Genomic DNA, 24614 nt, shown 5'->3' with positions numbered 1-24614 from the left:
AAACAAACAAATACAGATTGTTACTTATTTTAGCAAAAATAAAGCATACTCTAGAGATTTTTCTACAGTTAGCTTCTCCCACTTGATTGTGCATCCAGGACTTCTATCTTTATATATATTCTATATAGGGCTTCCCTGGCAGCTCAGCAGTAAAGAGTCTGCCTGCAGTGCAGGAGACACAGGAGATGTGGGTTCAATCCCTGAGTTAGGAAGATCCCCTGGAGGAGGGCATGGCAACCCACTCTGGTATTCCTGTCTAAAAAATCCTATGGACAAAAGAGCCTGGCGGGATACAGTCCATAGAGTTGCAAAGAATCGGACTTGACTGAAGCAACTGAGCACAGTCAACATATGTAAATATCCTGCATCCTTTTAACAGTGGTGTAGTTTAGTTCATAGGGGCTGGAGTTCAGAATATATCTAAAGGTGATAGCGGTAGGTGCCAAGTGTGTCAGAGCTGGAAAGAAGTCCAACTTCCCACATTTATATGGCAGATGGGGAAATGAGAGAAGAAAAATTATAGTTGGCAGCAGACCTAGGATAACGCAGTTCAGCTTTCCTTTCATGCTGAGTACTCCATCTCTTCCTCTCATCTCTTAGAGTAATAAAAATACTTAACTTATAAAATTTCAAAGTCTTTTCAAACATTCCTCTGGAACGGTCTTCCCAAGAGAGACGGAACTCCGATGGCGTGACTATTCTGGACTACTGTCCGAAACCTACCAAAAAATCACTCTTACCGAACTCCTGAGCGACCTTCCACGGAGTCTTTGTTCCTTTTAGCTGCCACAGGGAGATCTGGATGTCCTGTTTTCAAACATTGATGACATCATCAAGGTGAACAGCAGACTGCTTCATGATCTGCAGGAGACAGCCTCCAGCGAAGAGGAACAAGTGCAGCTGATCGGTGAGCAAAGAACCAGGCAGTTGGCAGCTTCAGATTCCCGTGGAATTGTTCTAGGCATGTGGTCATTGCTGTACATTCCCCAGCATTCCAGGGAGATGCAGCTCAATGAGAGGCTGTTTTGGGAGTCCCTGAAATACAGCATGTCAGAGCTGGCAGGACCCTCAAATGATATCCAGCCCACCCCCATCACTATAGATGAAGAGACTGAGGCCTCAAGACAGAGAGGACCTACTGATGGACACATAATTAGTTAGTGGTGTGGCTGAGACTCTATCCCAGGGTTTTTTCACAGTCGTTCACTCAGTAGGTGCTTAGTGATCACCTGCAGTGTGCCATTCACTGTGCTGTGTGCTGAGGTAACAGAAGGGTCCAGTCAACCAGAGGGTCTGACCTTTTGTTCTTTGGGGTTAGTGAGTGAGAGAGACAGAAGATACACAGATAAACAGGAGAATTTTAAGTAGTAATTTGTAATTTAAAGAATAACACATACAGTAACTTTTGAGAAAAGAGAAGGCCTCCTGAGGAGAGGACATTTGAACTGAGACCTATTAGGGAGGAGCCAGCTATGAGATGATTTGGACAAAAGGTAGAGAAAATAGGTATTCAGAGGCCCTATTCTTTGGCAGAGATGAGCCTGGGATATTTGATGGACAAGGCTGGTGAGGCTCCAGGGGAATGAGTAAGGGAAGAGTATAGGAGATAGGATAGAAGAGGCAGAGAAGGACCAGATCCTGCAAGGCCTTCTAGGAGTGTGGATTTTCTCCTAAGTGTGATGAGACGTCATTGGACAATTTTGAGCAGGGGAGTGATACAGTCAGATTTCTTTTTCAAAGATCCTTTTGGTAGTTGTGTACAGTGGATTGTGAAAGAGTGGCAAGAGTGGAAGTAATGAGATCAGCTGGTGGTTTTACCTTCACCTAGGTGAGAGATGGAGGTGGACTCCTGATTCTGAAATAGTTAGGATGACCAGACATAAAGGAGGAGGAATGAGTAGGTGTAAACTTCAAACTTCTGCAGTCCCTTCCCGTCTCCTGTTCTGGGGCTACTTGATAAAACTTCTATGGTCAGAGGTTTTCAGGTGGAGTCAGAGGACAAAGGTAGATGGGCGCAGAAAGGTGGATGGGCTCAGAAAGGTGGATGGGTGCAGGCTCAGCAGTTGTGATGCACAGGCTTAGTGCTCCATGGCCTGTGGGATCTTCCCAGACCAGAGATTGAATCCATGTCTCCTACATTGACAGGTGAATTCTTTATCGCTGAGCCACCAAGAAAGCCCGACTATTTCCTTTAAATGATAGAGGAATACAAAATTAAGGAACGAGATTTTTTTAACAGTATCTAGGTAATATTTTTACCTTTTATCACTTTATATTTCTGTTAATGATGACCACTTATTTGAGTGAGATTTTTTATTATATTTTATTTGCACTGGATTTTAGTTGCAGCATGTGAACTCTTAGTTAAGGTATGTGGGATCTCGTTCCCTGACCAGAGATCAAACCCAGGCCCCCTGCACTGGAAGTGCAGAGTCTTAGCCGCTGGACCACCAGGGAAGTCCCTTGAGTAGAAATTGTTACAGCCTCAGGTTGAAGATGCTCCAGGGACCTGGGGACTCTGAGGTCAGCATCTTCTGTTGGTATGGGTTTGAGATTCAACTAATTCCTTGTTAAGGGTCCTTACCTGTTCATTTCTGCCTTCCAGCATAACCTGTGAAAAGTTAAGATGCTACTTTGTCCAAGCCTGGTGACATCTCCATTCCCTGGCTTCCCTGTTTCCCTGATAGATTGGCCACATAAAATACAGGATGCCCAGTTACATTTGAATTTCACGTAAACAATGAAAATTATACTAAGTTTACTGAATTATACTGTTTATCCCATGGAATACTTGGGACATACTTATATTAAAACTTTGATTATTTATCTGAAGTTCAAATTTAACTGAGCATCTTATGTGTCACCCTCCCCCACCATTGCCCCCCTGCATTTTGTCAAGCCTGTCCCCTGGCCTTTCCCCAGTGTATAGAAAATAGCCTTCTCATCCTCTGCCCCTTGTGGTTAGCCAAAAAGAGATACAAAGAATCCACATGGGCTTTTCTTTTCCTAGGTGCAACTTTGTGCTTGATCATGGCTGAGCTGGTTTCTACCAGCTCTTCCTATTCCTCTCTCATCCCCCAGGTCCTGCTATGCAAGGGAGGCCCTTATCCCAGTTCCATATCACAGCATTTTAAAGGATTTTTGGACATCAGGCATGAACCTCCCAAATGAGTCAGGTTCCATGTTCTTACAAATGATTTCTTTTTTTTTTTTTTTAATTAATTAATTAATTATTTATTTATTTTAGTATTTTTTTTAATATAATTTATTTTTTTTACTTTACAATTCTGTATTGGTTTTGGCATACATTGACATGATGGATTCATGTCAATGTACAAATGATTTCAAATGCAGCTCTGGGTGGAGTTCCTCCAGCAGCTCCTGTCACGGGAAGGCACCGGGTTCTAGTTCAGTCTTATCTAAAAGAAATGCATTGTGAGCCATGAATTTAACTTAAGACTTTTGAGTAGCTCCATTAAAAAAACTAAAGCAGTGAAATGAATTTTAATGATATATCTCATTTAACCCAATATATCAAAATAATATTTCAACATGTAATTAGTGTAAAACTTATTCATGGTACATTCTACTTTTTTTTTTGTCCAAAGTCTTTGCAATCCAGCGTCGTTTACACTGACAGCACATCTTAATTAGGATTCTCCATATTTCAAGTTCAAGTTCCCAGGAGTCATATATGGCTCGTGGCTTATAGGTCAAGTGGTTTAGAGCAGGGGCTTTGAAATCTGACTTGCAAAGTTCTGTCACCCACTTCTCGTTCATGTCTCTGAGCCTCAGTTTCATGCCATCTGTATGAAAATAGTACCCATTTCGGTGCCAGCCATGACTATGGGTACCTAAATCAGTCCTGAATACTCACTGGAAGGACTGATGCTGAAGCTGAAACTCCAATACTTTGGCCATCTGATGCAAAGAACTGACTCATTTGAAAAGACCCTACTTCTGGGAAAGATTGAAGGTGGGAGGAGAAGGGGATGACAGAGTATGAGATGGTTGGATGGCATCTCTGACTTGATGGACATGAGTTTGGGTAAGCTCCAGGAGTTGGTGATGGACAGGGAAGCCTGGTGTGCTGCAGTGCGTGGGATTACAAAGAATTGGATACAACTGAGCAACTGAACTGAACTGAACATGAAATAGCCCTTTTTATTCTCATGACCTTGTTACTTATTGATTATTATTATTAGTGGGCAACAGAGGATCCAGGTATGCTGCATGCAGCCCATAGGGTCCCAAAGAATCAGGCACAACTCAGTGACTGAACAAAAACATTATCATCCCCATTTTATTGAAGAAAAACCCAAGACTCAGAAAGGTTAAGTAACTTTCCTAAGGTCAAACAGCTTGACCAGGCAGTCATGATTTGAGCAGCTCCTTCAGACAACATCCTGCCTCCCTTTCTCATTTCTCTAGCCAGAGGTAGAGTGGCCTTTTGATACTGAGAGTAACTCTTAGCTGCTGTGACTTCTTTCCAATCTGTGACTAAGGAGGACAAGAGGAGAAGAAATAAGTCTTTGGTGCCCCTGCATTCCTGCCTGTTGGACAGCTCTGTTGTCTGCTCTAGGAAAGTTTGCTTTCCTCCACCTTCAGTTATGGAAACACCCCTGCCCCTGGCCATGCCAGTGTAATGCAATTTCTTTGGCAAAAGTCACATTCCTGCAGAACAGCCTAAGTAGAGAAGAATGTGGGAACCGCCCCAGGTTTCAGGGCTACGCCCAAGCTATCTCCTAGTGAGGTCATCTCTGCAGCTAGCTGACCTCCCTATCCTATGCATTCTCCCTAACTGCAGTTTTGGGTAGTCTTTCCTGGTCACGTTCTCCCTTGTTCTGGGGGCTTCTCCCGAGGGAGTTCTTTCTGAGGATTGTCTTGACCAGCACTGGGGAGGGGTTTTGGTTCCTGGGGTGGTAGTCTCACTGTGGGAGCCTTTGCTGAGAGCTGGACCATGTTGGTCCAGTTACTCCCTATCTCAAGGGGGGCCGGGTGCATTTCACAGGTACAACACAGCATCAGCAGGCTTTAGGCTTAGCGTGGCTTCCTGTGGTCTGTGGCTTCCTTTTGTGGCTAATACGTTTCTCTTCACCCTCACCACTAGCCCCTTAGATAGACAGCCAAATAGTCTTGCCTTTTTTTTTTTTTTTACATTTATTTATTTATTATTGGCTGGGCTGAGTCTTTGTTGCCACGTGGGCTTTCTCTAGGTGTAGAGAGTGGGGCCTACTCTCTAGTTGTTGTGCACAGGCTTCTCATTGTGTGGCTTCACTTGTAGAGCACAGGCACATGGGCTTCAGTGGTTGCAGCTCATGGGCTTAGCTGCCCCAAGACACGTGGGATCTTCTCAGACTAGGGATCAAACCAGTGTCCCCCGAACTGCAAGGAGGATTCTTATCCACTGGACCATCAGGGAAGTCTTTTTAATAGCTTTTTTTTAGTAGCCTTTTAATAGCTATTCCCCTTTCCATGCTTTACTCCTAATTTAGTCTCAACATAGTATAGCTCTAATAGACTATTTGTTTAGAGCACTTTTAGATTTACAGAAAAATTAAGTAGAGGGAATTCCCAGTAATTAGTTTTCTTCTACATATATTGCTTGATTGATGGCATTAAAATTGATTTATAATATTCCTAATATATATTAATAGTTTCATGTGTACAACATTTCATTTGATTTTATACATACTACAGTGTGCCCACAACTGAAAATTTAGTTTTTATTTGTCACCAAGCAGTTAGTTGATCCACTTCAACCGTTTTCAGATCAGTTCAGTTCAGTTTAGTCGCTCAGTCCTTTCCGACTCTTTGCAGCCCCATGAATCACAGCATGCCAGGCCTCCCTGTCCATTACCAACTCCTGGAGTTCACTCGAACTCAAGTCCATGGAGTCAGTGATGCCATCCAGGCATCTCATCCTCTGTCATCCCCTTCTCCTCCTGCCCCCAATCCCTCCCAGAATCAGAGTCTTTTCCAATGAGTCAGCTCTTCGCATGAGGTGGCCAAAGTACTGGAATTTCAGCTTTAGCATCAGTCCTTCCAAAGAATACCCAGGACTGATCTCCTTTAGAATGGACTGGTTGGATCTCCTTGCAGTCCAAGGGACTCTCAAGAGTCTTCTCCAACAGTCTTCTCCAACACCACAGTTCAAAAGCATCAATTCTTCGGCGCTCAGCTTTCTTCACAGTCCAACTCTCACATCCATACATGACTACTTGAAAAGCCATAAGCCTTGACTAGACAGACCTTTGTTGGCAAAATAATGTCTCTGCTTTTGAATATGCTATCTAGGTTGGTCATAACTTTCCTTCCAAGGAGTAAGCGTCTTTTAATTTCATGGCTGCAGTCAACATCTGCAGTGATTTTGGAGCCCCCAAAAATAAAGTCTGATACTGTTTCCCCATCTATTTCCCATGAAGTGATGGGACCAGATGCCATGATCTTAGTTTTCTGAATGTTGAGCTTTAAGCCAACTTTTTCACTCTCCTCTTTCACTTTCATCAAGAGGCTTTTTAGTTCCTCTTCACTTTCTGCCATAAAAGGGTATCATCTGCATATCCGATATTTCTCCCAGCAATCTTGATTCCAGCTTGTGCTTCTTCCAGCCCAGCGTTTCTCATGATGTACTCTGCATATAAGTTAAATAAGCAGGGTGACAGTATACAGCCTTGATGTACTCCTTTTCCTATTTGGAACCAGTCTGTTCCATGTCCAGTTCTAACTGTTGCTTCCTGACCTGCATACAGGTTTCTTAAGAGGCAGGTCAGGTGGTCTGGTATTCCCATCTCTTTCAGAATTTTCCAGTTTATTGTGATCCACACAGTCAAAGGCTTTGGCCTGCCCCCAATTCCCCTTTCCACCTACATTTATTAATTCTTATTCTATAAGCAAGAAATGTCCCTTCCATTCATTTTTTAAAAGTTATTTTTAGTTGTCAAATTTTTAGGTATAGTTGATTTATAGTGTTATATGTTTTAATTGCACAGCATAGTGATTCACAATTTTTACTATTTATTTATTGTATTTATGGCTGTGTTTGATCATCATTGCTTTACGCAGGCCTTCTCCAGCTGAGGTGATTGGTGGCTACTGTCTCGTTATGCTCAGGCTTCTCACTGCAGTGGTTTCTCTTGCTGTGGAGCATGGGCTCTAGGCGTGTGGGCTTCAGTAGTTGTGGCACTGGTTCATAGTTTTTAAAGGTTATAGTATAGATTTTTAAGTATAAACTCATGGATATTTGCTTTATTCCATGAATCAGAATCCAGTACTATTATTATTCATTTTCTTGCTCAAATTTTACCAGCTTTGGCCATAGGAGCTCTTTCAAGTTGACACCTGTGTCCTTTCAATGTGTCTCTAACAATTTCTGAGCACTTTCTTGCTTTCTGACACCACAAGGTGTTCTCAGCTCATCTTGTATTTTCCTTGCCCTATCCTTGTAATCAGCTTTTCTCCTGGGAAACCTGATTCCTACCTTTGGTGTGCTTATTGCTCCTGGAGTGTCATTGCTTCTAGGCTCTCTTAGCTGATATTTAGGAAATATGTGTATATATACCAACACATGCATGTACACATATTTACATTTCTTTCTATATCTATCCATCTATGTTGTTGTTTAGTTGCTAAGTCATGTCCAACTTTTTGCGACTCCATAGACTATAGCCTGCCAGGCTCCTCTGTCCATGGGATTTCCCAGGCAAGAATACTGGAGTGTGTTGCCATTTCCTTCTCCAGGGGATCTTCCGGACCCAGGGATCACACCCTCATCTCCTGCAATGGCAGTTGGATTCTTTACCACTGAGCCACGAGGGTAGCTCGTCTATATTTATATATTTAAAATACATAAAACCATGAGTTCCTACTAATACCTCCAATTCCAGTCCAGTATCTCAGGGTTCATTCTGATCTTTCTTCTTTTCTTATTTGCAGCATCTTTCTGTGACAGGTAGAAATGGTTGCCATTATCTACAGTGTATTTACTTATTTGTTCGAAGTTAGTAGTCACTTAGAGTATTTTTTTTTTGGTTATGTTATATTTTAATCAAAAATACTAGCCTGTACCTTTGTGAAAAATACGTTAATTTTTTCATACACCCTTCAGTGTGATTATGTTATTCATTTGTAATAGAATTAGGTTCATTCCTTATTGCTTGTATTCTATTTGGGTTTCCCCTTCCACACCTGGTTGGTCTTAGCTGTATATTTATTTTGGGAGTATGTAAAATATTACCATGGTTCCAAGATCAGAGCTATATAAGAAGGTATGTTCAGGAAAGCATTGTTTCCCTCTCATCCCTACTGTCCTATCCCATTCCCTGTTCTTTCCATCCCATTCTGTCTCCCCAGTAAGTAACTAATCTCGTAAGTTTCTGTTTTTTTTTTTTTTCTAATATAGAATGTCACAACTTGGCATGTCATTCGTGTGCAGGGGACTGCCAGTCTTTCTTGTATTGTTATAACTTTACTGTAAGTGCTATTGAAATTGAGCATGAGCGTGATCCTTTTTAAACAAAAACTAGATCATTGTCATCCCTGATCAAAACCTTCTAGTTGCTTCCTGCCACCATTAGAATAAAGCCTGAACACCTTACTACACAATGTTTACTTACTTCAAGGCCCTACATAATCTGGCTTCAGTTTTCTGTTTATTTTCTCTACTTTGTGCCCTTGCTCACTGTGTTCCAGCCATACCTGCCTTCTTGTGTCACCTGCATGTCCAAGCATTCACTTGCCTGAAGGCCTTTGTATTTATCCTTCCCTAAGCCGGGCACTGCTCTTCCCTCAGACTTTCTTAGGGATGGATGGATTCTTTTGCACTATGATAAACATCCACATCTTTATGGAGGTCTTTCCTAAATAGATCTCCTGTGTGTTTGTGCTTGGTTGCTTAGTCATGTCTGACTCTTTGCGACTCCATGGACTGTAGCCTGCCAGTCTCCTCTATCCCATGGAATTTTCCAGGCAAGAATAAACTGGAGTGGGTTGCCATTTCCTACTCCAAGGGATCTTCCCAACTCAGGGATTGAACCCATGTCTCTTGTGTCTCCTGCATTGGCAGGCAGATTCTTGACCACAGTAACACCTCTAACTCTTTATCTGGCTTTGTTTAAATCTGTGGTACTCATCACTACCTGGCATCAGTTCAGTTCAGTCACTCAGTCGTGTCCGACTCTTTGTGACCCCATGAACCGCAGCACACCAGACCTCCCTGTCCATCACCAACTCCCAGAGTTTACCCAGACTCACGTCCATTGAGTCGGTGATGCCACCTAACCATCTCATTCTCTGTCGTCCCCTTCTCCTTCTGCCCTCAATCTTTCCCAGCATCAGGGTCTTTTCAAATGAGTCAGCTCTTCGCATCAGGTGGCCAAAGTATTGGCGTTTCAGCTTCAACATCAGTCCTTCCAGTGAACACCCAGGATGGATCTCCTTTAGGATGGACTGGTTGGATCGCCTTGCATATGTAATATATAAATAAATATATTTATTATTGTCTGTCTTCCCCATGAGAATATCAGCCCCATGAGGCAGGGTCATTATTTCATTGAAAGCATCAGTGCCTCATACACAGCACAAAAGTAGTTGGTAAGGTTTTGAGAAATAAAGTTTGTGTCAGGTGCTTTATATACATTTTTAAAATTAATCATTCCAGTGAACACTTGGAGGTGAGTACTATCTGTATTCCCATCTATAGATGAAAATATGGAGGGTCAGAGGGATCAGATACTCACCCTAGACTGTACTACTGGGAAAGGGTTGGCTGGAGATCTGGCTTTACTTCTCTCTGACTCCAAAGCCCACATTTGTGACTATTCATGCTGTGCTGTAGGATGTCTTTGTAAACAGGGTTTGGAATTGTACTTACCATACATGGTAATTATAAAGATATAACATGAATGTGTTTTGTAAACTATAAAGCATTGTCCAAATGTGACAATTATCAGTATTATTACTGTAATTATAGATACTGTTTATTAAGCACACACACTACATCATTGTGTCACTTAATCCTACAGCAGCCTTTTGAAAGTGAGATGAAATCATGGGAGCTGAGGAAGATGAGGTGACTTGCCCAAGGTTACAATGCTGGTTAAGCCAGGCAGTCTTCCGTCAGAGCTAAAGTGCTTAGCTGTGTCACTCACAGCCTCCCTGTTCTAAGCAAGAGGACATGCAGAAACGCTTTTGAGAACTCGTTGCTTTTTCACTGTCAGGTAACACATTCCTGGAATTCCAAGAGGAGTTGGAGCAAGTCTATAAGGTGTACTGTGCCAGCTACGAACAGGCCTTGCTGCTGGTAGAAACCTACCGGAAGGAGCCAGAGCTGCAGCGGGAGATCCAGGGCATCATTGAGGCAGTGCTGTGAGTAGAATGATCCCTCCGGATGCCGAGGTCAGGGGCTGTTAAAGTCTCACCCTAGCTTGGGGCTGCTCTCACTGTTTCAGGAGTGTCCTAGTCAGGCTAGGCTAGGCTATGTTGCAGAGACAAACAACGCCCAACTCTTTTAGTGGTTTCAGCCAATGAGGTTTCCACCTTCCTTATGCTCCAATATGGGTTAACTTGGGGCTCTTCCCAGTGTCATGCTCACTCTGGAATTCAAGCTGACACCAGCCACTGTCTGGAACATGGCCAGTGATCTCACACTGGTTACTAAATGTTCCAGGCCAGAAGTAACATCCATTGCTTCTCATAATTCAGAGTACAGAACTAATCGCCTGACTTCATCCAGTATCAGGAGGCCAGGGCATGCCTTCCAGCCATGTGTTCAGAGGTGGAAAAACAGAAACATTTGGTGAACAGCACTTGTGCGCACCATAGGGAGGGCAGTGAGGTGGTAGGAACCATGTGCTGTAAGCAGCAGTGGCAGGAAGCAGGCTTGCACCACCTGAGGAGACTTCTCTACAGATGGCTGGAGTCCTGCCCCACAGAAAAGGATCAGAACTGCCTTGGGAGGCCTCGCAGCCCAGAGCTGGCACCAGTGAGTGGGAGCTCGGGGTAGAGATATGTAGAGAATAAATTTTTTATATTAAAATTTTGAACAGGTAGCACTTAACACAGTTTAAAAGCTTTAAAACATCTGAATTTAAACAGTAAAAGCGAAAGATCTCCCCCACCCTGTCCCTTCATCCATCCAACTGCTGCTACTACCTGCAAAGTCAAGGTAACCACTTTTAAATTCCTTGTGGATCTTTGTAGAGTTCCTGTATACCTATACAAGTAAATCTAAATATATACTCTTGTTTTCCTATCTTCTTATAAAAGTTTATAATTTTTTTCACTTATATCTTGGAGGTCTTTCCGATTCAATACATATACGTATGACCCTTTGGATGGCTATGTATTTTTCTACCATGTGGTTGTTCCACAGTTTATTTAACTGCTCTCTATTGATGGATATTGGTTTGTTTCTATTCTTTGTAGCATTATAGATAAAGCTATGTGATTATTCACAAACATATGTTATTTTACTAAGGTGCAAATAAAAGTATCTATAAGTTAAATTTCCAGATGTGAAATTGCTAGATTAAAGGAAGTATGTGTTAATAATTTTGATACTATTGCAAAATTTCTCACTGTAAAGGTAATACCAGTTGATATTCCCATGAACAAATATAAGGGTGTTTCCCCTCAGCCTCACCAGCAGAGTACATTGTGAAACTTCAGAGTTTTTACCACTGAGATAAGTGAAAAATGGCATCTCAATAATGTTTCATTTTGTATTTATCTTCTTATGATTAAAGTGGATCATCATACATTTAAAAAGACTTACATTAGGACTTCCTTGGCGGTCTGGTGGTTAAGACTTCGTGTTCCCAGTGCATAGGGCACAGGTTCAATCCCTGGTTAAGGGATTAAGAGAATTAAGATGCAGCATGCCATGCAGCATGGTCAAAAAGAAAAAAGCTTCTATCTTCCCCAAGCTTACCAGATGAAGATAGATGAAGGCCATCTTCTGGAAATCAGGATAGTGTAGGAGGAACAGAGGTTACTATTGTTATTTCATCTTACTTGGGCATTTCCTGTTTACACCCAAGAGAGGGTAGATTTTGGTCTTTAAAGCTAGCATTATCTCATGTGGAGCCTCCTGCTATCTCTCTTCTCTCCCTTATCATATCCTTAACTCTTGTGCCCCCTGAAGCCTTCTTTTGAAGTAGCCATGTCCTAGCCCTCCCAGCCTTCAAAAAAGCCTACTTTCATTTTCTTTGATTCCTTTGATCCCTTCATGGATCTTACAAACTTAGGCTTTTGTAAGGGTCACTAAATACATTTCTACAGGAGTAAGGCAAGTAACAGAAATGAGGGAAGCAGGATGCCAGCTGTGAGACAAAAGGGAGTAATGGAGACTGTGGCAAATCAGAGCCAGCAGTCCCTGTATAGAGTGCAGCTGCAGCCCAGCCTCAGCTGATCACTGTTGTATCAAGTAGCTTTTGCTATAGCATATCACCCCAAATATAGTGGTTTAAAATAGAAATCATCTCCAAAATTTGTTTAAAGCAAATATTTCTCAAGGTCACATTTGTGCATGTTAGTAATTTAGCTGGACTCAGTAAATGATTTTTCTAGTCCTGGCTGAACTCCCTCACATGTCTGTGATCAACCATAGGTCAGCTTTGCTGATGTTGGCTGGACTTTCCTATGAATGTGGGACACATGAGCTGACTCAGCTCTGCCTTTTGAGATCTTGGCTTAGAACTGGCATGCTGTGCCAGGCTTGGGAGGTGGAAAAATAGTCCCCACTTCTTGGTGGGAGAAGCTTCAAGGTCATATTCAAAGGGTATAGATACAGAGAGTAAAGTAATTGCAGCCATTTTTTGGTAAACCACCCACCTCAGTTGCTGTGTAGAAATATGATTCCACTGTGGCCAGATCCTCTGATCTTTCAAGAGAAACCAGAAGCTCTGATGTAAGTCTCCACAGTGTTAAATATTGGCATCTAGTTCAGACATGTTGGAAGCACTGTGTGAGGGGCCCTAGTTGGCACAGAGGCTGCTCTTTGTCACATCTTCTGCACTCCGGTCTTTCCCAACTAGGCCAGACATTTATCATGGGCTTTGGCGCCAGGCAGCCTGGCAACGAATTGAGCTCTCTGCTCTTTATTCACCTTGGCAGGAGCCATTTAGTGTCTCAGAACCTAGTTTCCCTACATGTAGAGTGGGAGTAAAAGCAACAGCTCATGGGGATGTAGACTCACTGCATACAGGTAATACTCAGTAATTCCCTAGTAATACCATAGCTATGGTAGTTATCTAGGTTAGGAAGGGATTATGATTCCCTGAGACCACACTTTGGTTCTCTGCTCCTTCAGTCCCAGTGCTCCCTTTTTATAACAAATTTATTATCCTGAGTTACATTCTGAAAAAAATTCTCCTGCCCATATACATAGTTGAAAAAAATAAACATAATGGCTTAGCTATAATTAAAAGAGAAATAAAAGGAAAATAATTTCTAATAATGTAATATGTATTACATATGTAATATATAATATGTATAATGTAATGTCTGCAAATGCTTGGGCACCGCTACACTAGTGATCACATGGTTATAAGTGAAAAAGAGTCAGAAGCCATTCTGTACACAAAGTACAGAAAACCAAAAGAGCAGAGAATATGTGTACCCTGGAATGACACAAACTTGACTTCCTTGTGTATGATAAGAGAAAGAAGGAAACAACATAATTGAAGTAGGGATAATATTACATACTGGGAGGCAGAGAAAATGAGGAATGATGTTCTTACAGATGGCCTGTGTCGTATTTACAAAAGGTAGTACCATAGTAATTCCCAGTGTGAAGATATGTGACTGGATGGAGTCCAGGTGTCACAAAAATATCCCAGTTCTTGAAATTGCAGCTCTTTTCAAGGCATTCATTTAGTCTCTGAATGTTGAGAGGGGCATATGAAGCGTAGAACAGTTCTCCATGATGCAAGACTGTCCTTGAAGGATATTCTGCTTCCCTGGGACCCTGTCCACTAAATGCCTGCAGCACCCCAGAGCCTGCAGGTTTTAAGATTACCCTCAATGAAATCCTCTGGTCTAATGTTGCAGCAGGAATGACATCCTTTCAGTTATCCCAGTTTTACTCTGTGTATTTACAGGAAGACAGAAAATAGACTTCCTATGGGAAAATATAGACATTGGATGGTGGGTGGATGGATGGATAGATAGAATGAATTTTAAGGGGCTCCTACTATGTATGCTGCTCTAGAACTATTAATCACCTCCCTCCTGAAACAGTCATCCCGACTTTCTGTGCTGATGATCATGGGGCTCTTTCTGGAGCCTGGCTGACTAGGATCACACCAGCTGGATATCCAGAGACAATAAATGGCACCATCTGAATAGATCTTTGTGATTCCAAAATATATGCTGCCTCCCACTTTTTATTTGGGTGGGTGAGTTGGTAAGGTGTTTAGTTTATCGTAGCTCTTAAGGCTGGAGAAGGCAATGGTACCCCACTCCAGTACTCTTGCCTGGAAAATCCCATGGACAGAGGAGCCTGGTGGGCTGCCATCTGTGGGGTCGCACAGAGTCGGACACGACTGAAGTGACCTAGCAGCAGCAGCAGCAGCAGCAGCAGCTCTTAAGGCAGCGCTTCCCACCTGGTGGCCAGTGGAATCAGAGGCTTGTCCTTGCAGCCACAGGAAGCTTTGCCTTAGGGAAACCAGTCTAATGGTACAGCTTTCAGTGAGGAGGAGAGGTGGATCAGTCTAACACAAAGCACCCGTAGTTCCACAACAACTTAGGGAGAGTGTTGGGAGAAGACACATAATCTGTTTTCCTTTATTGGCTGTTTTTTGTTTAAGTATGAAAGTAACATACTTATTGAAAAAAGGAAATTTCAAACAATACACAGATTCAGTTCAGTTCAGTTCAGTCGCTCAGTCGTGTCCGACTCTTTGCGACCCCATGAATTGCAGCACGCCAGGCCTCCCTGTCCATCACCAACTCCCGGAGTTCACTCAGACTCACGTTCGAGTCAGTGATGCCATCCAGCCATCTCATCCTCGGTCCCCTTCTTCTCCTGCCCCCAATCCCTCCCAGCATCAGAGTCTTTTCCAATGAGTCAGCTCTTCGCATGAGGTGGCCAAACTACTGGAGTTTCAGCTTTAGTATCATTCCTTCCAAAGAAATCCCAGGGTTGATTTCCTTCAGAATGGACTGGTTGGATCTCCTTGCAATCCAAGGGACTCTCAAGAGTCTTCTCCAGCACCACAGTTCAAAAGCATCAATTCTTCGGCACTCAGCCTTCTTCACAGTCCAACTCTCACATCCATACATGACTACTGGAAAAACCATAGCCTTGACTAGACGGACTAAAGTAAAAAGTATAAGTCCATTCCACCTTGGTTTCCTGTTTCCATGCCTCCCCCTAATAGTTAACATGTTCCATCCAAATTTGATTCTGTGTATTTACAGACAGGTAAGAAATAGACTTTCCATGGGAAAATCTAGATGTTGGATGGATTTATAGAGAAATAGAAAGAATGAATGAATTAATGAATTTTTAAGGGACTCCTGCTCTAGGAGGAGGAGTCAATGGCACCCCACTCCAGCACTCTTGCCTGGAAAATCCCATGGACGGCAGAGCCTGGTAGGCTGCAGTCCATGGGGTCGCTAAGAGTCAGACACAACTGAGCAACTTCACTTTCACTTTTCACTTTCATGCACTGGAGAAGGAAATGGCACCCCACTCCAGTGTTCTTGCCTGGAGAATCCCAGCGATGGGGAAGCCTGGTGGGCTGCTGTTTACGGGGTCGCACAGAGTCGGACACAACTGAAGCGACTTAGCAGCAGCAGCAGCAGCACTCTACATTCCAGGACTTGTTTTTTCACTTAACCATAGCCATGAATTATTTTACCATGTTCCTTTTTTTTTTTTTTTAACTACGTTCTTCTTTAATGGCTACATAGGGTTCTTTTCCAGGGCAGCTTATAGTCAACTCATCCCCTGTTGATGGATATTTGAGTTGTTTCCCAAATTTTACTGTCACAGAGTTGCTGAATAACTTCTACCTTTATCCATGCTCACTTGAGTTAATATTTCTGTGGGTAGATTTCTGTAGTAGGGTTGAGGGAATTGTATATTTCACAAATTGCTATATTACTCTCTAAAAAGATCCCACCAACTGATACTCTCACCAAGAGAATGTAAGAGGACTGGTTTCTCCATATTCATACAACTCTGGGTGAGTCTTACATTTTTTTTTTTTTTTTGGCCACACCACGTGGCATGGGAGATCTTAGTTCTTCAATCAGGATTGCTCCCATACCCCCTGCATTGGGAACACAGAGGCTTAACCACTAAACTACCAGGGAAGTCCCAAGTCTTTTAATTTTTATTGCCCATCTGATAGGCTACATAAAGAGTTTTTCCCAAATTACTTTAGGAAGGCTGTAAAGAAAGAGGTTGCCGTAATTCTGTAGTTCTTGATGATTGTGGAGAAGAAATGTAATCATCTTTTTGAAGGCTCCCTGCCCTCTGTCTCTGATTTGTGAGGCAATAGTCCCCATGAGGCAGTTGTCCTTTTCCCATGAAAAGTAAGCCTAGAGGACAGAGTTTTGCAAATATCTGACCACTGTTTCCACCTCTCCTGCCCACAGTCAGCCAGGCACTAGGAAACCCTTGGTGAGAGCACATGGTCAGCACAGGCATAACCTGACAGATAGTTCAACCCCTGCATTCCAACTCCTGCAGTTAATGGGAGGGAGGGGGTAGTTCCCACCTGCTCTGTCTATTCCAGGCCTTATGGCTGATCTTTCCTGGACATTTGGTCTGGAGGTTTTTTCCATAGGAAGAAGAGCAAGAGGCAAAGGTACTGTAGAGAGGAGGCCAGATAATAGTCATGAGAGGTATTTGTGAGTCTTCGTGAAGGAGGCATGCTTAGACATTGATGTTTGAAACCTTCATGTGTTTCTCAGAAGGTAGGTCTGAGGGCTACTGGTCATGATCAAAGAATGACTGTTGGAGCCTTGTCCCAGATGCCATTGACTTGGGCACTCTTTCTGCAAATTCCAGACATCATTAGGAAGGGGGCTAGAAATAATCACTTATGCATCAAATGGTACATCTGGAAGGGACCTTGACACTATTAGTTCCTGTGTTTTGTATATTCCTTTTTCAAATTAAAATTTTCAGCCCTATAGAAAAATAGAATAATGTAATGAACACACACACCCATCACCTGAAATGAGCAAGTATAAATGCCTTTTGTTTGCTGCATCTAGCTTTATACTAAGTAATTTAAAGGAAATTACAGAGACTAAAGTTTTTACCCTTAAATACTTTACATGCCTCTCTAAACATTAAATTCCTATGATTAAAAAAAAAGTTTGGAGGGGGCTGTGCCCCAAGGCTTGTGAGATCTTAGTTCTTCCACTGGGGATTAAACCTGGGCCTACAACAGTGGAAGCATTGAATCCTAACCATCAAACCACCCACCAGGGATTTCCCAAGTTCTTGTGATTTTAAAAGTGCTTCTTTTTTGAAGCAGCAGGACCATTTTTTAAAATGAAATACGACATGCGTGTCCAGCAGATGGAGTTGTGCTTGAGACGTACCCAAGTGGAGATCTCTAGTAGGCTAGTTGACCATGTGAGTCTGGAGCTCTGGACAGAAGTAAGAAGTGGAGATCTGGGTTTGCCTTGTGTTTAAAGCCGTAGGACTAAAGGAGCTCAGGAAGAGAGTGAGTGGAGAGAGGAGGCCCCAGGGCATTCCAGCATTGGAGAGAAGCCAGGAACGTGGCCCATGGAGTGAGAGAAACAGGACAAAGGGCATCTCTGGGACCAAAATTTTTGAAGAAAGTGTTTAGAGAAATAGGGAATGGTCTGCTGTGTCTGCTATTGAGAGACCGAGTAAACTGAGGACAGAGAACTGACCTTCGGATTTAGTACATATGGGGAACCGAGGTCCAGAAAAGGGTAAAGTGAGAACTAGCAGCACCCGATGAGGAAATTGAGGACTCCCGAAGGAGGGCGACTTGCCTGAGATCACACAGAGTGTTAAATAGCAGAGCTAGGACTAGACCCCAGGCCCTTTGGTGCCCCCAAGGATGGACTTGACCTACTTAACACCAGCTTTCTCCCTCAGGCCACAAGCTGGACCTTCAGGCCTCAGTTTCTTGCTGGTAATTCCTCTGCAGAGGATTACCAAATACCCATTGCTGCTGCAGAAAATTCTGGAAAACACACTCCCCGATGCCAGTGCCTACGCCGTGCTTCAGAGGGCTACCTCTGCCCTCCAAGATGTGGTCACCAACATCAATGAGTACAAGAGGCGCAAAGAAGTGGGTAAGGACTTGGGGCATTTAGGTGATATATTAGTGAGAATGCTTCTAGGTAACAAAAAACTCACCTCAAACTGGCTTCACTAGTAAAGGGAAGACAGTCACTTATGTAACCTACAAGTCCAGAGGTAACGTGGGCTTTAAGGAGGATTTAATCTGGGAGCTGGTGTCATTTCCCTATAATTCTCTTGTCTCTGACCTTCACTATGTGTCACTTGCCTCTTCAAACTGGCCTCCCTCATAACAATAAGTGGCTATTGCTGTCCTAAGCCTCATGTCTGAACACCACACCTTCCAGGAAAACATGGACCCTTTCTCCACTTAGCTGTAAACACTAAATTGGAGCTTCATTCTAATAGGATTTATTTGAGTCATATGCTCACCCTGAACCAACTGCCATGGTTAGGGGTATGCCATGAACTGTTTGGCTTATGCCGGGGTTGTAAGCCTTTCTTTGAACCCGTCACTGTGGTAGAGGAATGAGGATTGTGTGAATTGGCTTATAATAGTCGGCAACCACTCCCTGAACTAAAGTGAAATCATTCTTATCCAAACCACATGGCTGCTACACTAAGGAGAAATGAATACTGGGAGGCAAAGAGCTGTGTATATATCAGGGATGAGAGTAGGAGGAGGAAATGGGGAGATTGTTGCCTCTCAAGTTGCTAAAACAGAAAGGTCTGCAGAGTGTCACAGTGTCCTAGGTAGAGGAAAAACGTACACAACTAAGACAGTATAGTAATGATAATTTAGCTAATCTTTACTAAGGGGTAGCTATGACTTGTTTTTTTCACTTATTTTGTTTGATCCTTACGATAGTCCTGAGGTTGGCACTGTTAGTCTCATTTCACAGTTGGGTAAAATGAGAACTTAAGTCATTTGCTTCATTTCCATCATCTTAAGTGATCTCCCAGCAATCCTGGGAAGTGGTTGGCCTCATTTACAGATGAGGAAACTGAGGCGCAAGAAATCAAGCTGGTATGAACCTCTTCAGTCAGTGAGGACTCTGAGCCCTGTGTTTTACCTCCAAGATTTGCCATTCTAATGGGTGTGACTCTGACGTTTGAGAAGAGGGCCTAAGAGGTGCCCAGCTGGGATGTCAGGGTCTCTTACTTTCCCGGGTCAGCTCTGGTCCCTGTGCCTTCCTTTTCCTCTGTTGGTGCAGCCTCCAAGTACACCAAGGTGGAGCCGCTGAGCCTCCGGGAACGACTGGCTCGCATCAATACACACACCCTCTCCAAGAAGACCACCCGGCTGAGCCAGCTGCTGAAGCAGGAGGCGGGGCTCATTCCCAGGGTGAGCAATGGACTGGAGGAAGGGTTGCATGCCAGCCATCCCAAGGGGCAAGAAGGTGTGGTGGTGAGGCGGAGTCTTAGACTGCTTTCAGAGATGAGGAGACTGAGGCCAGGAAGGGGCAGAGTAGGCACCCTCACTTGATTCCTTTGTTTAAAGTTTGCTGGTTCTTTATAGATTTTTTGCTGTGGACCATTTTTAAAGTCTTTGAATTTATTTCAATATTGCTTCTGTTTTATGTCCTGGCGTTTTGGCCACAAGGCATGTGGGATCTTAGCTTCCTGTTCAGTTCAGTTCAGTTGCTCAGTTGTGTCTGACTCTTTGCAGCTGCATGGACTGCAGCACACCAGGCCTTCCTGTCCATCACCAACTTCCAGAGTTTACTCAAACTCATGTCCATTGAGTCAGTGATGCTATCCAACCATCTCATCCTCTGTCATCCCTTTCTCCTCCCACTTTCAATCCTTCGCAGCATCAGGGTCTTTTCAAATGAGTCAGTTCTTTGCATCAGGTGGCCAAAGTATTGGAGTTTCAGCTTTAACATCAGTCCTTCCAATGAACACCCAGGACTGATCTCCTTTAGGATGGACTGGTTGGATCTCCTTGCAGTCCAAGGGACTCTCAAGAGTCTTCTCCAATACCACAGTTCAAAAGCATCAATTCTTCAGTGCTCAGCTTTCTTTATAGTCCAATTGTCACATCCCTACATGACTACTGGAAACATCATAGCTTTGACTAGATGGACTTTTGTTGGCAAAATAATGTCTCTGCTTTTTAATATGCTGTCTAGGTTGGTCATAACTTTTCTTGCAAAGAGTAAGCATCTTTTAATTTCATGGCTGCAGTCACCATCTGCTGTGATTTTGGAGCTCCCCAAATAAAGTTTGTCCCTGTTTCCATTGTTTCCCCATCTATTTGCCATGAAGTGATGGGATCAGATGCCATGATCTTCATTTTCTGAATGTTGAGTTTTAAGCCAACTTTTTGACTCTCCTCTTTCACTTTCATCAAGAGGCTCTTTAGTTCCTCTTCACTTTCTGCCATAAGGGTGGTGTCATCCGCATATCTGAGGTTATTGACATTTCTTCCGACAATCTTGATTCTAGCTTGTGCTTCATCCAGCCCAGCATTTCTCATGATGTACTCTGCATATAAGTTAAATAAGCAGGGTGACAATATACAGCCTTGATATATTCCTTTTCCTATTTGGAACCAGTCTGTTGTTCCATGTCCAGTTCTAACTGTTGCTTCTTTACCTACATACAGATTTCTCAGGAGGCAGGTCAAGTGGTCTGGTATTCCTTTCTCTTTAAGAATTTTCCACAGTTTGTTATGATCCACACAGTTGAAGGCTTTGGCGTAGTCAATAAAGCAGAAGTAGATGTTTTTCTGGAGCTCTCTTGCTTTTTCCATGGTCCAATAGATGTTGGCAATTTGATCTCTGGTTCCTCTGCCTTTTCTAAATCCAGCTTGAACATCTGGAAGTTCACACTTCATGTACTCTTGAAGCCTGGCTTGGAAAATTTTGAGCATTACTTTACTAGCCTGTGAGATGAGTGCAATTGTGTGGTAGTTTGAACATTCTTTGTCATTGCCTTTCCTTGGGATTGGAATGAAAACTGACCTTTTCCAGTCCTATGGCCACTGCTGAGTTTTCCAAATTTACTGGCATATTAAGTGCGGCACTTTCACCGCATCATCTTTTAGGATTTGAAACAGCTCAACTGGAATTCCATCACCTCCACTAGATTTGTTCATAGTGATGCTTCCTAACCAGGAATCAAAGCCACACCCCTGCCTTGGAAGTTAGGAAAGTCCCTCCACTTGATTCTGAATAGCCAGAGTGGGGTTTCTCCTCTGTTTTCTCCAGGGCCTCTTGATACAGGTGTGTGTCTGTTTTCAGTCACTCAGTCGTGTCTTTTCTGCCTTATGGACTGTAGCCCACCAGGCTTCTCTGTCAGTGGGATTCTCCAGGCAAGAATAATAGAATGGGTTGCCATTTCCTTCTCCAGGGGATCTTCCTGACCCAGGAATCAAACCTGAATCTCCTGTGTCTCCTGCCCTGCAGGCAGATTCTTTACCTCTGAGCCACCAGCAAAGCCTCTTGATGCAGATAGGAGAACTTATGTCTGGGCCTGGGCAAGGAACCAGCCTTAAATAGCTACTCGTAGAAACTTAGGTTGACTGAGTACTTACTCTGAACCAGGCATTAATGGTTCCACACAATGAAGTAAATGTTCATATTATCCCCATGTTGCAGATGCAGAAACAGGCTCCAAGAGGGCAAAACAATTGCCTAAGTTCACACAGACAGGAAGCAAGTGAACCAGGGCTCATGTGTCTGATTTCATGGTCTGAATACAAAACCACTAAGCTGCACTCACTGCCTCTAACCGTCCCACTCAGTTTGGGGACTGGAGGAATGGCTCTGATGTGTGGGTCTGTGGAAAGGTGTGTGTGTGTGTGGTTCCTAGCAAGGACTTGGGACAGAGGTGTACACTGCCCCCATGTGGATGTTCTCGGCCCTCATAAGTGTAACTTTACTCTCAGACGGAAGACAAGGAATTTGATGACTTAGAAGAGAAGTTCCACTGGGTGTCGCTGTGTGTGACCGAGCTGAAGAGCAATGTGGCTGCTTACCTGGATAATTTGGAGGTGAGGGCCCTGTGGTAAATAATGGGGGTGGGGAGTGGGGCTGGGATACCTGGGCAGGTACATAGGGCCCATGGAACAAGCTCCTGACAAAGGCACTAGCTTCAGGAACCAATTGGAAGAGATCGTAACAGTTGCTGGTTGGAGGCCAGAGAAGGACCATGGGCAAGCACTCCTTATTCTAGAGGTTATCTGGCTGGGGCAACTTCTGAGTTCATTGAGTGTTCAGGGACTGGGGTTCCCACTGGGCAGAGTCAAATTCACTGGAAGCAGAGTCATCTGGAAGTACCCTGCCAGACCAGCTCTAGAGCAGGAGTAACAAACAGGCGCTCAAAGGGACCAGGCAGGTAATATTATTGACTGAAGTGTATAGGTATATAGGCTTATTGTCTATTTATGAGACTTTTATGGTAGAGTTCAATATGTAGTAATATTTGGAGTTTGAATGACTGAATAAATGCATAAATGAATAAAATAAAATTAAATGTCCTGTCTCACGGGAGTTGTTGCTGCATGGGTGTGTGGACCCAATGCTGCCAGTTCTTCTGACTTTAAGGAAGAAGAAAACTGAAAATTGAGACCTTTAGGTGAAATCTCATGATGTGCCCATGTGAGCACCTAATTAAATAAGAATCTAAATGTTATGTGGGCCCAAGAAAATACATTTTTGCAAGTCAGATTCAGCCCACAGGGACACCAGTTTGCATTCCCAACCAGCACATTACTTTCCTTGCGCCCAAATTCCCACTTCGTTCTTGTCATCACTGCTAACTCATTCCATCCACTCTGTCCCTTTTGCATGGTTTTGTTCTCAGTCACATCCATTTACACAGACCAGTTCAGTCAGATGAGAACAGGCTCTTTGGATAATAGGATTTGGGGTAACGTTATTGGAAGTGTGTACAAGGAGAGAGGTTGTAGCTCTATGCTTTTGTGTGTGGGGCACACCCCCTGCTTATTCCTGCTCCATCTTGCCCGAGCCCCCACAGAAAGATAACAGCACGGTGAGTGAGAAGGGGAAGGCCTTCAGGGAAAGAATGGAGGGGCCTTGAGAGAGAGAAACCAGAAGCCTCCAACAGACACGTCTGGCTTTGCAGAGAAGAACAGATACTTAGAAGCATTAAGGCTGCGTTGCCCTGAATGCAGGATTTACATGACAGATATAGTGTTGACATGAAATCCCATAGCAAGAAATTGACTCTCTCTTTTAATCCTCAGAGTCCAGGAAAAGCCTCTTTTGCTGGCATGTAAATAAACCAGCAGAACCAGTCTCAGGCTGGAAGCCTTCAGCTGGCCATGACACCCAGACAGAATTTAATAGCATTGTTTTTATAGCACTTATTTTTAACATGCTTATTTATGGCAATTATTACTGGCTTTTCCTTTATGGAAGTATCATAAGGTGGGTTTTTTTGGGGGGGCCATGCCACGCAGCTTGTGGAATCTTAGTTTCCTGACCAAGGACTGAACCTGGGCCCTCGGCAGTGAAAGCACAGACTCCTAACCACTAGACTGCCAGGGAATTCCCCATAAGGTGTTTTTTTTGTTGTTGTTTTTTGTTTGTTTTAATGCACTGATTTAAATAGGGATGCTAGGTTGATTTAAGGAAAAGTATTATTAGAACATGAGGAGCAGAAATGGCAGGAAAAAAAATTCATAAAGGTGATGAGAAGTGTGTGAATTGGAGGCAACTCTGGAATAGGGAGAAAGATGTGGGCTTAGAGAAAGAAAATTCTAATCAAGGATAGATTAGCTGTGTGCAGACACTTGGAGGGTGTGCAGACAACCTTGGCAACCTTTTCCAGGATGTCGTGGAGGGGCTTTCAGGTGTGAGATGGTCTCAGTGGGCTGTGACTGGCTCTCCTTTGACCCCCATCTAGGCTTTCCTCCGCTTCCGGCCCCAGGACTACAATCTGGAAATCCCCGGGGGGCCTGTGGTACAGTACTGTTACCTGGCAAGAGACCTGCAGCTCCAGGCCTTCCCAGAGTTTGTGAGTGGAACTTCTCCCTTCTTTTTTCCAGGCAGGTGGCAGAATCTATAAGAATAATATTTAGAAGTGAGGCCTTTCCTCAATGGTTACATCCATAACTGTCCTGGGTAATCAGCAGGGTGGAGATTATTATTAGTGCCTTTTCCTGATAAAAATAGGGCCAGCTAATGTTTATTGAGCCATGTTATCTGCCTGGCACTGTGCTAAAGTCTTTACATTCTTTACTCATTTAATCCTCACAACATAGCTTACAGGGTAAATACTGTTAATAACTCCATTCTGGAGATGAGGCTCAGAGAGGGTGACTTCCCAGGTTATTTAGATGATCAATGGCAAGCTAGGATCTTCACCCCAAGGACTATGGTTTTGATCACCATCCTATACAAAATTT

The 24614-nt window shown here is 43.4% G+C and overlaps 1 protein-coding gene across 1 annotated transcript in view; it reads left to right on the top strand.

Annotated features, from left to right (window-relative positions):
• Positions 1-24614, top strand: part of ARHGEF37 (Rho guanine nucleotide exchange factor 37) — a 58657-nt gene that overhangs the window by 19236 nt on the left and 14807 nt on the right. The window contains exons 3-8 of the mRNA XM_040239617.1: positions 784-907; positions 10218-10365; positions 18092-18291; positions 19453-19583; positions 22131-22235; positions 24113-24223. Coding sequence (XP_040095551.1) covers positions 784-907; positions 10218-10365; positions 18092-18291; positions 19453-19583; positions 22131-22235; positions 24113-24223 — 819 coding nt within the window. The remainder of the gene's footprint in view (positions 1-783; positions 908-10217; positions 10366-18091; positions 18292-19452; positions 19584-22130; positions 22236-24112; positions 24224-24614) is intronic.

Source organism: Oryx dammah, unplaced genomic scaffold, assembly GCF_014754425.2.
Source record: "Oryx dammah isolate SB20612 unplaced genomic scaffold, SCBI_Odam_1.1 HiC_scaffold_5, whole genome shotgun sequence".
NCBI classification, from domain to species: Eukaryota; Metazoa; Chordata; class Mammalia; order Artiodactyla; family Bovidae; genus Oryx; species Oryx dammah.
This window is presented reverse-complemented; position numbering and strand designations above follow the sequence as displayed.